The following is a 12,728-nucleotide window of genomic DNA, read 5'->3' as shown; positions in this document are numbered from 1 at the left end:
ACTCAACCATCGATAAGGTATAACAGAGATATTTTAAAAGATTTTTAAAATTGAATAAAAAATTGTGACCTATAGAGCGTCCACAAGCTAAAATCGGTTTTTTTCGTATAATCAGGGGGCATAATCCAGGAAGTTGGAGTTTCATCAAAATCGGATAAAAATTGTGACCTTTAGAGGATCCACAACTTTGATATACCATACTTTTACACTATTATGGTGTAACGGTGATATATTTGAACGTTTTTATTAAATCAGATAAACATTGTGACCTCTAGAGTGTCCATAAGCTAAAAACCTGTTTTTTCGTATAATCAGGGGCCATAATCCATGAAGTTGTGATCTGATACATGCCAATATCGACAGGAACCGATATCCTTTGGAGATAAACACTAAACAGCAAAAAATAAATTGTCAGTACGATTTCAAAATCATAGAGACACTTTAATCAAATCATTCTAGAAAACGACTTACTAAATGGATCAAAGCAATTTTTTGTGAACAGTATGTTGACACATTAGTGATTAATTCATCACAATTCTAAGACATTACGAGAAGGTTTATAGTCTGTACACAGTCTATACATCAGTATCTGGTGTGTCCACCGCGAGTGTCAATAACAGCAGCGCAGCGTCTGTACATGGAGTGAACCAGACGATTGATGAATGCCATTGGCGCCTGGAAGCACACTCTCAGAAAAGCCTGGCGCAATCCATCGGCTGTGTTTGGTCTAGGTACGACGTTATTAAGTCTCCTCTGAATTTCATCCCAAAGATGTTCAATCGGGTTTAGGTCCGGACTAAGGGTTGGCCAGTGCATAACGTTGACACCGTTCTGCTGTAGAAAGTCCCAAGTAACTCTGGCGGTGTGGGCACGGGCGTTGTCATGCTGAAAAACGCTGTTTCGATGACGCGTGAAATGTGGTATGACGTCGGGTCTGAGAGCTTGATCGATGTAGCGCACTGCTGTGATGTCGCCTCCTCTCCCTGGACCAAGATTTTGAAACACAACAAGACTCACTCTCTGGTTCAGGTCGATTCCACCTCAAACCATTATACTTGGACCTCCCCATGAGTCTCGTTCCATGACACATTGGTCAGAATAACGCTGGCCACGTTGACGCCATATTCTGGTCTTGCCATCTGCAGTTGGTACGCAATACCGACTCTCATTTGTGAACAGAACAGTTCTCCATTGCCTGTGTCGGCAGTTCTGGTGTTGTTGTTGAGGACTGGTCCACGGTAAGGTCTACGGCAATGGATGTTCTCTCTGGTGAGATGTCGGCGCACTGTATCGGTACTGATGGGTCTTCCGTGTGTTCCCACATGCTGTTTCAGATGCCTGTGTGAAGGGATTCTGCACGTGCTGTCGCACAACATGGCGGTCTTTAGTATACAAATGTCGAAATACGACAACAAATGAAGAAATAAGTACTATGAATTAAGAAATAAGGACTAAGAACACTGAATAAAAAGCTGTTTGGTCTTCCATATGTTTGGCTCTTATAAGTAATTTAGCAGATGCCCCCTGTCTATGCTTCCAGGGGAGCCACGGTCTCTAAGTGAGTAAGACGCTGACCCGCTATCCTGGAGGTCGCAGGTTCGATCCCGGTGTTGACCGAGAAAGTTCATCGGGATTTTCCGGCGTGGTTTCCCTTTGTCAGTGATGCAGGTCGGATGGCCTGACACGAATGGATGTCTAGTAGCTCGGATGGGACGAAAAACCGAGTCACGTGTACACATCTGCGTGCACGTAAAGGATCCCTTGGCAGTTGGAATTCTATATAAGAGTAAGTCGTGGCTACTAATTTCCAATATATAGAAAGCCTGTCAAACACACGCGATGAGCCAACAGCCTAATTTCGAACATATATGGGCGGAATCAGCCACCAAATAACAAAACACATGCCCTTAAAATATGGCTGAGTGAAAATTTAATCCAATTATTTTTTAAATAATATACATAAGGCTTGTTTAAGTGGAAATGAGTAATCTGTCTGTAAACATACAAATTGTTAAATATACATACTAATTTCGAATTTGTTTTTTACTTGCTACCCTCTTGAATAATACCATTTGTGTATATCCCGATACGTTCTCTTACGATGAACTAAAATGAAGTTCACACATGCTGTAATTTGAGGAATTTTTACTTGCCTGTTCTCTACGATGACCCTTGATGGAAGACACTGACAATTTGTTGGCCAAACAAATATTAGAGAAAATTAAACAGAAACGGGTGTGGGATAAACTCCTTATTTCTTGCATATAATATAATATACTATAGCATAATATATACATCTATTAAATTTGAATAGTGTCATTACACTAGATGAACTGTGGGATATATAATCTCATAAATAGAGTTAATCCCCCGTTTTACCATCTTCTTTACCCCGCACATTCCAAGAAGCGTTCGTCACGTATATACAACAGCGTACATCGATTAAAACCCACCTCCTCCCACTAGACATTATCTGTAATTGTTTTGTCCATGTTACTCCTGCTTCGCTTTATATTTTTGAGGTGCCCCGATAGTTTGGCTTCATTTTAAAGACAAAGATTACTTTTCATTCGGCCGGCAATATTTCTACAAGCAGATGGCAATGGCACGCAAACAAACATTTGAATTAATACCCTTTTCATTCCTCTTAATCACTCGAAATTAATTATTTTGGAACTTATTGTTCGCGGAATTTGCCATATGTGACATATATATGGAAAATTTGAAAATTGTTGATTAATATAAACCGCCAATACTATTCGTATTTTAAAAGTATATAAAAACTTTAAATATAATATTTTGTATTCAATCGTTCTTGTTATAAAATACTAAAGGCAATAAACAAGACTTTTAAGGTAGTTTAAGAAGAGTTATTTACCCCTACATTTGATTATCCCCCTTTTATAAATATGGATCTTATTATAGAAATTAGGCCTAATACTTATCATCAGGTTAATGTTAATTTTTAAATTGATTTTCCGTTTTATAAGCAGTCGTGGGATACATCACCTTTTTATTGCATGCAAAATATGTTAGGCGATTGAATATCGAAAAGGTCAGCTTTAAGGGTCATCAAGCGGATGTGTTGCCCTATAATCTTTAATGACCCCTAGGATTTCATGTATCCAAAAAGGAAATATAACATCTCACCGGTCAATTAATACACTACAAATCATGCATGATTGGTTAGTAAATGGTTAGTAATAAAAAAGATATGACACTTTATAAATACCCCACCCTTTTTAATTTTGAAATTTTGTGGAAAGGGTTAATTTTGTACCCTTTATTAAAACATTAACGTTAGCGTCCGCACTTGCCAGACACGGCTCTACATGATATACCTTGCTGCGGTGGATGCTTGTCACAGTTGTGTAATATTTATACAAGCGGTTGTAATGCAACATACGCCCACATTTTGCAAGAGATAGACAGAGAACGAGCTAAAAAAAATTATGTGCTTTTTGTACACTCAGGGGCCATAATTCAGGAAGTTACGGTCAGATATGCGCGAATATCCGAATGAACCGAGATCTTTTGGTTATAAACATATTTTTAAAAAAATTTTGAAATCGGTGACAATTAACAATTGTGACTTCTAGAGGGTCCACAACTTTGGTATTACACACTTTTACACTATTTGCGTACAAGGACCGACCATTTTTCACGCAATTCTAACTCAACCATCGATAAGGTATAACAGAGATATTTTAAAAGATTTTTAAAATTGAATAAAAAATTGTGACCTATAGAGCGTCCACAAGCTAAAATCGGTTTTTTTCGTATAATCAGGGGGCATAATCCAGGAAGTTGGAGTTTCATCAAAATCGGATAAAAATTGTGACCTTTAGAGGATCCACAACTTTGATATACCATACTTTTACACTATTATGGTGTAACGGTGATATATTTGAACGTTTTTATTAAATCAGATAAACATTGTGACCTCTAGAGTGTCCATAAGCTAAAAACCTGTTTTTTCGTATAATCAGGGGCCATAATCCATGAAGTTGTGATCTGATACATGCCAATATCGACAGGAACCGATATCCTTTGGAGATAAACACTAAACAGCAAAAAATAAATTGTCAGTACGATTTCAAAATCATAGAGACACTTTAATCAAATCATTCTAGAAAACGACTTACTAAATGGATCAAAGCAATTTTTTGTTAACAGTATGTTGACACATTAGTGATTAATTCATCACAATTCTCAGACATTACGAGAAGGTTTATAGTCTGTACACAGTCTATACATCATTATCTGGTGTGTCCACCGCGAGTGTCAATAACAGCAGCGCAGCGTCTGTACATGGAGTGAACCAGACGATTGATGAATGCCATTGGCGCCTGGAAGCACACTCTCAGAAAAGCCTGGCGCAATCCATCGGCTGTGTTTGGTCTAGGTACGACGTTATTAAGTCTCCTCTGAATTTCATCCCAAAGATGTTCAATCGGGTTTAGGTCCGGACTAAGGGTTGGCCAGTGCATAACGTTGACACCGTTCTGCTGTAGAAAGTCCCAAGTAACTCTGGCGGTGTGGGCACGGGCGTTGTCATGCTGAAAAACGCTGTTTCGATGACGCGTGAAATGTGGTATGACGTCGGGTCTGAGAGCTTGATCGATGTAGCGCACTGCTGTGATGTCGCCTCCTCTCCCTGGACCAAGATTTTGAAACACAACAAGACTCACTCTCTGGTTCAGGTCGATTCCACCTCAAACCATTATACTTGGACCTCCCCATGAGTCTCGTTCCATGACACATTGGTCAGAATAACGCTGGCCACGTTGACGCCATATTCTGGTCTTGCCATCTGCAGTTGGTACGCAATACCGACTCTCATTTGTGAACAGAACAGTTCTCCATTGCCTGTGTCGGCAGTTCTGGTGTTGTTGTTGAGGATTGGTCCACGGTAAGGTCTACGGCAATGGATGTTCTCTCTGGTGAGATGTCGGCGCACTGTATCGGTACTGATGGGTCTTCCGTGTGTTCCCACATGCTGTTTCAGATGCCTGTGTGAAGGGATTCTGCACGTGCTGTCGCAAAACATGGCGGTCTTGTCGCCTTGTGGTAACCTTTGGTTTACCTGTTCGGGGGCGATCATCCGTTGGTAGCCCGAAAGCTTTGCGGAGGCCTGTAGATGGTCCGAACACTGACCTGGAAGTGATTAGCAACGGCTTGGGCAGTGTGGCCAGCGCCGAGTTTCCCAAGCGCCTGGTTCCTCTGAGCTGTCGTGAGTCGTGGCATGCTGCTGACGTTGTAGGGTGAATGATTCAACCAGGTTTGGGGTTGCATTTTATAAGGCTGGTCCCGGTGAATAGCATGTGCACCATGAGTTACATGAAAATCATGGAGAACACATTACCATCTCAGAAGTCAGGTAGCGTTTTTGGGAACATATCCTGGGTTCAGTTCTGTGTTTGGGAAGGAGCCTTATTGCTTAGGTAAAGTTGGAGATGTGGTCACAAATATACAATAAAAACATTTGACAAGTTTTATGCAATGCGCCTATTTAGATTAACATACCAACCTGACGTTTCCTTTGATGCTTAGTATATATTTCGTCAAAATCGAATAGAAATTGTGACCTCTAGAGTGTCCTCAAACAAATTGAGGGCGGGCGGACGGACAGTGGCGACGACAATATACGTCCACATGAAAATGTGGGCGTATAATAAAACGTATGGTTACGGACGGCAAAATCCTAGTCGGACCTCGCGGTACAGAATTTTTTCGCACGGCATTATGTTCATCGACCCGCCAGTCGTTTCCTCGTATCTCTGTAGGGATGATTTACTGTTTTATGAAAAGAGAATCAGTTATATACTTACTCGTTCAGCAGATGCGAAATCGTCACCAAACGGATTTCTATATCCACTTCCAGCTGATTTTTGGTGACCAACTCCATCCCAGATTGAGTTAGATTTACAAGGATGTGGGACTCTATTACCATTTGGTATTTTGTCTCTGTAATTCCCATAGCCCCGTATACAGGTCACACAAAGTATGGCCAACAAACTGAAATACATAATATGTTATAGTAATAATAATAATAACCTGTAAAAACACGTGGTTTATAATACTACTAATGATAATGATAGGCAGGAATAAGAGCCGTACAACAAAAAGAGCCCTCTAAGAATACTTAATAATAATGATAATAATAATAATAGGAGTCTTATAACAATACGTTTATAATAATAATAAGAGACTTATGTAATGGATAATGGCCGAAGACTGTCCATTATGTAAATAGAAAGAACAACTGAGGGGCGTTAGCATTTTTGTAGCTGAAAAGTGTCCAAAATTGTGTCAACTATCAAGTCCAAAACAAAATAATTCAAAAGTGTCCAGTGATTCCAGGGAAAGTAACATCCATTCTTCGGAAATTTCAATTTATTTAAAATTTTGTAAATGTTGAAAGGGAAATTAGTAATAAATGGACAGTTTGTTTTGATTTATTTTCAGTTGCTTAATATATAATGACTACACTTTATTATTAATGTATTTTTCGCTAATAATGGACAATGTCTAAAAATAATGGACTATTTCCATTAATAATGGATTGTTTTCATTAATAATGGACTGTTTGTTTACACATCAATCCATTCCTCATTATAATGGATTAAAAGAACAAGGGATGACATCATAGCTGTGGTTTAATAGTTGTTTGTGGACTCTCTACAGGTCACAATTCTTACCCGATTTTGACGAAACTTGAAATATAGCTTTATCACCAAAAGATTCGGTTGCTTTCGATATTGACATGCATCGGATCAAACCTTCATGGATCATGGCCCCTGATTGTACGAAAAATTACGTTTTTAGCTTGTGGATACTCTAAGAGGTCACAATTTTCATCTGATTTTGATGAAACTTACAATGCTAATGAAATGAAATGAAATGAGGTTTAACGACCTACTTTTCTGCTCCGAACTGGGCTAATGAAGACGGGCATATGCCATACAGTGTGCTATGAGGGAAATTTTTCCCGGACAGCGGCACTATGGCCTACTTTTATATCGATTTCCAACTGTCAAGGGATCTTTTACGTACACGCCAATGTGTATACGGGACCATCCGAACGACTAGACAGCTGTCCTTGTCAGGCCCTCCGTCCTGCATCACTGACAAGGGGAACCACGCCGGAAAATCGGGATGAACTTTCTCGGCCAATGCAGGGATCGAACACCCGACCTCCAGGCTAGCGAGCCAGCGTCTTACACACTTAGCCACCGTGATCCCCAAAAAACTTACAATGCATGTTTATAACCCAAAGATCTCATGGTTCCTTTCGATATTTGAGCATATCGGATCAAAGCTCGTCTCTCCTATATCCAAAAACCTAACTCAATTTATACTGAAATGGTACATTCATTAATGATACTGAACAAAAGAACTTAAGATTATCTTACGATAATCACATAACAGGTTACAGAACAATTGATGTGTGGCAACACAATTGATGTGTGACAAATGAACACATTGTAGTAAACGTAGCTAGCGGTCAACGTATTATCTGACTAAGTAACTTGACCACTATAGATATGCCAGCCGCTGGGCCTTTGTTAAATTAAACAATGGTATGGTCAATTAAAGGACATCGGAGATTGTATCACACAAGCTGTCATATGATGATTCTAATCTTTATTCGCTTAATCCGGTTTTGATAAAACTTGAAATACATGTTTATAACCGAAAGATCTTGGTTCCTTTCGATATTCGCTTAATCGGATCGTAACTTCTTGAATTATGGCTCCTGATTGTATGAAAAATGGCGTTTTAAGCTTGTGGTCCCTCTACTGGGAACAATTTGTATCCAGTTAAAAAAAAAACGTTTGAATATATCACCGTTACACCCTAGAGACAGTTGAGTTCGAATTTTGTAAAAATTGGACCAAAACTTCCGGACGAAATGGTCGCCCCTCGTACACAAATAGTGTAAATATATGGTACATATATATTTAGGCTGTGGACCCTGTACGATTTAATCCGATTTGGATGAAACTTAAAATTAATCTTTACAATCCAAAGATCTTGGTTCCTTTTGGATTTTCGTACATATCGGATCGTAATTTCCTGAATTATGACCCTTGATTGTACGAAAAATCGCGTCTATAGGTCACAATTTATATCCGATTTAAATAAAACCATTTTAATATATCATCGTTACACCCTAATCACATTTGAGTTTGAATTTCGTGAAAATCGGACCAAAACTGCCAGACAAAATGGCCGCCCCTCATACGCAAATAGTGTAAAAAAAATTATGGTATATTAAAGTTGTGGACCCTCTACAGGCCACAATTTTGATCCGATTTTGATGAAACTTTTAATTTATGTTTAAATCACAAAGACCTTGGTTCCTGTCGCGCATATCCAAACGTAAACTCCTGGATTATGGCCACTGATTGTTTTCGAAAAATCACATTTTTAGCTTGTGGACCCGCTAGAAGTCACAATTTGTATTCAATTTTAAAAACTGTTTACATATATCACCATTAAACATCAATGAAGGTTGAGTTCGAATTTCATAAAAATCTGACTGAAACTGTCGGTTTCAGGTTAAATAAACACGAAAGTCGAAGGACGTAATGTGTGTACTTTTTATTCGGCTCTATATACCAATACATGTTCGTGGAAAGCTATTTGTGACGTCTACATTCAATGTATCTCGTTTAGTTATTTTGTGGCCTTAAGCGTTGATCGTCGGACATGTTTTTCTAGATCTGAAATTGAGCACCGCAAGATGGCGTCCACCGATGATTTGCTACACAGCATTGGATTGGACAGGTACTCTGAACACTGTAACCAAACTACTAGGTATTGTTCATAAATTCCCGACAGCTACGGTGCATCGATCTATCATAACTGCTTTACATGACGACTGTGTGACGTTTGGTGACAAAGAGATCCAAAATAGACTGTTCACACTGACGACAAAGACTAGGAAGTTTGGTAAAAGTAAAGCTGTGTCCAATAAATCTATAAAACCATACGACGATTTTCTTGAAACTCCATTTTATCCTGGTATAGCGGACGAGACCCCGTCGGCAGAATTGATTTAATAAATAGAGAGAGTTGGAAATATTCCAATGTGACCTGGAGTGATTTAAATAGGAAAAATAGGTATTTGCGGTGACTGTCAAGGTGTCATGAAAGAACAATCGTCAAGTTAAAAGATCGATTTTGGACGACTAGAAAATAAATTATTCGCATGAAGGCAAAAATGAAAATAAAAAAAGAATTAAAAAAAACCTGTATAGTGGGGCGACAATTAGATTATGGTGCCACTCTTCTGAAAACAAAAGCTTAAATTCTACTTTCAGATCAGGAGAATATTTAAGAGCACGAATATCAGTAACGACATGATCTCCAACTGAGTTACCAGGTCTGATACTGCTCAAATATGACAATTGGCTATAATTTTTAAAGAATGTATGATCGACATATTTGATCTGATATTGCGGCTCCCTTCTGGCTGATCTAAATATATTTACGTACTCGGCTGGCCAACATACTTCGCGATTTCGGGGCTTATTTTCGATGGCAAAAGGAACGGAGTCCACCTCCATCCAGGTATGACCTTTCTCCAAAAACTTTTGAATTATTGTAACACCAGTTGACACCGACATGTTAAGGAGTGCGTTGGTCAATACAAAATTCAGGGTCTGATAGCAGCAGCCATCACTATAACGAATAATGCTTTTTGGTGGTTTTTCAACATTTTGACTAATGATATGCTGAACCTGGTCAACAATACAGGATGCGAAATTGTTTCCAGTAACTTCACCTTGGCCCTCATGCCAGAAATAGCAATACACTTCCCTAGTTCCTAGATTATAGGTAGTGGAGTTCTGGCACAAGACCTTTGTTTTGTAGCAATTGGCATTTGCAAAAATTCTTGGTCATAGAAGAACCACTTGAAGATCCATGTAAATACCACAATATCACCATCTCTAAACTAAGCTTTTTCATTGTCTTTCTTTTTTTTCTTCTTTAGCCCCTTCTTTTTTCTGTATGTGAAGCTGGTGTTCTTCATCGGATATGGTGTTGTACTTATATGAAAAACATACATTGCATTCGTCTTTTTGGGTTTAGTAATGGCGACATTGTCTTCATTCATCACTTTGCTGAGCACTTGGATAGAAACCTTCGGGTAATCTTTTGAGTCACAGTAACTTTGGAACACTTCATATAACTTTCTCTTTGTGTCAGTTGTTGTTTCTATGTAATGTTTGGATGAATCAGGGCGCGAATAATGTGATGACAGCTTGGGTGATGATTTAAGAAATTCTCTTGCAATACTGATCTTATTTTTGTTGGCAGTTGGTGTGTCTACTGTTTTCGATAGCTGTAACTCTCGTGCATACCGTATTTATCCTTCGCACAAAGGACCCAATTTCTAACAGACCATTCTTTCAGCCCGAATGTGTAAAGAAACATTCTTTTACACACATTAATCAACGCTTAAATTGTACTTAAAAGTTCCGGTCCTGTGCCCTCGGTGAGAAACATGATAATTAACAAGGGAAACTATACCCAGGAAACACAAAACGTTTTGGTAACATTCGTAATTGGTTCTAATATGGTTGCGGTCAGAATGTTTTTTTAAGCACGTTCTCCAAACGTTCGAAAAGGGTTCAGAGATAGACTGTTTAATTTTCTCTAATATTTGTTTGGCCAACAAATTGTCAGTGTCTTCCATCAAGGGTCATCGTAGAGAACAGGCAAGTAAAAATTCCTCAAATTACAGCATGTGTGAACTTCGTTTTAGTTCATCGTAAGAGAACGTATCGGGATATAAACAAATGGTATTATTCAAGAGGGTAGCAAGTAAAAAACAAATTCGAAATTAGTATGTATATTTAACAATTTGTATGTTTACAGACAGATTACTCATTTCCACTTAAACAAGCCCCCTAACTTTCGGGCAAGCTGACTTTTCGGGCAGACGGGAAACGTGAAAACAAAAATTTATTTCATCTACTTGGCAAAATAAAGTGCCCGAAATCTAATAAAACACTAATTTTACGGGCTGGAATAGCAGGAAAACGCGTTTGCGGCTGTCAAATATTCCAACATTTTCTTGCGGGGTCCATACAAGGTCAGTTCCGCTTCTTCGCCTCTCGAAGAAAACCGGCGCCGCTGTCTGTAAACCCGAATTTTTTTCGGGCATTTCTAGTTTTGCTTCCCTTACTGTTATCGAGCCCTAATATAACACTAATTTTACTTATCTTTTAATTGAATGCCACGAATTTGTACAGAGTTGACTATGGATTAAAAAATGTTGCCTGGAGTCACTCTACTTTGTGCGACATTTTTCGGGCATCGATTATTATTTGTGAATGCAGCTGTAACAATCTGATTGGATGGTTGGAATTCAGAGTGGGATTTCGGTTACAAAACCAGTGGATACTTTTGGAGTTTACACGTGCTAGAATAGCAGAAAACGCATTAGCGGTGGTTAAATTTTCAAAATTTTCTCCGGGAGGGTATACCCCTGAACCCAGCGACGATTGATTGGCTGGAATAGCAGGAAAACGCGTTTGTGGCAGTTAAATTTTCAAAATTTTCTCCCAAAGGACCTGTCTTCGTGGACTGTAAACGATTGATTGGAATTCGAGTCAGCCACCTGAGGGGGGGGGGGGGGGAACAAGGTAAGCTCCGCTCTCTTCGCCTCTCAAGGAAGACCGGCGCTCTCTGTAAACCCGAAATTTTTTTTTCGGGCATATCGCGTTCTGCCCCCCTAGCTGTCATCAAGCCCGTACGCCTATGCTGGCGTGCCATAAAACTCTTATTTCATTTCATTTCGAAATGCTTTATTATGTAGTTAATTTAAGAAGTAGACCGTAAGAGAAAATAATAAAAAGTTACATTAATGAACAGGGATCAAAGAACATAACAAAACCATTCATTAACGATCTATGAGAAAGAAACTACTGTGAATTATAAAGGTAAATTAACAGTGTCATCGTTGTATATATAATGGGTTCTCGGCAACGAATGAAATAGCAAATAAGAATATAATTTAATCGTATTCAAGAATTGGGTTTGTGATGCTATGATGTGGATTGGTTGTAAAACAATAATGAGAGAAAACCACCTATGTTGTTTTAAATATATTTCAGAAAACAAGACATAAAAATAGACTCACCATTTTAGATTGTATGTAACCATTTCGTCTAAAACCTGTCCGTGTCGCTTATGCGATATCACTATCTACCCTGCACAGTCACGTGACAATACGCAAAGCTCGCCTCGCCTCAATGATCTCTTCAATGATCACACCAATGTACTGAACTCGGCGACACGAATTGTGAATATACAGGTCACAATTTGTGACCTGTATATTCACAATTCGTGACTCACAATTGTATGGAGTACAATTACTGAGCGACGTTTCGACTAGGCTTCTCTGGTCATTATCAAGCTATGATAAAAAATGAAAATATGACAGGACAATATATACATGTACACAACAATACTTAGTTAATGCTGACAAACCAGAGATCTCCCTTAATTACGTGTACCTAAAGGTAATCTAATTTAATGAAGGCTAATGGGAACATTCAATAATACCAATTAACCTAAAAATTGACTAATTGATTAATGGATAAGTGTTGTGGAGTATATACAATGATTAGTAGGTCAATGATCCCAGCTCTAACCTATATATTTTAATGTGTTCACTTACTAAATGCCGTTCAAAGAACAGTGTATATATA

The 12,728-nt window shown here is 38.6% G+C and overlaps 1 protein-coding gene across 2 annotated transcripts in view; it reads right to left on the bottom strand.

The window, feature by feature from the left end:
- Positions 1-12,240, bottom strand: part of LOC126828491 (tyramine beta-hydroxylase) — a 33,236-nt gene extending 20,996 nt beyond the window's left edge. For both annotated transcript variants that reach the window (XM_056101953.1, XM_056102072.1), the window contains exons 1-2: positions 12,158-12,240; positions 5,832-6,018 (exon numbers count right to left, since the gene is read on the bottom strand). In XM_056101953.1, the coding sequence (XP_055957928.1) occupies positions 5,832-6,018; positions 12,158-12,180 (210 nt within the window). In that variant the 5' untranslated portion in view covers positions 12,181-12,240. The remainder of the gene's footprint in view (positions 1-5,831; positions 6,019-12,157) is intronic.
- Positions 12,241-12,728: the final 488 nt, after the last annotated feature.

Source organism: Patella vulgata, chromosome 1 (assembly GCF_932274485.2).
Source record: "Patella vulgata chromosome 1, xgPatVulg1.2, whole genome shotgun sequence".
Taxonomy (NCBI): Eukaryota; Metazoa; Mollusca; class Gastropoda; family Patellidae; genus Patella; species Patella vulgata.
The sequence above is the reverse complement of the archived record's forward strand: the minus strand, read 5'-3'. Positions and strand labels throughout refer to the sequence as shown.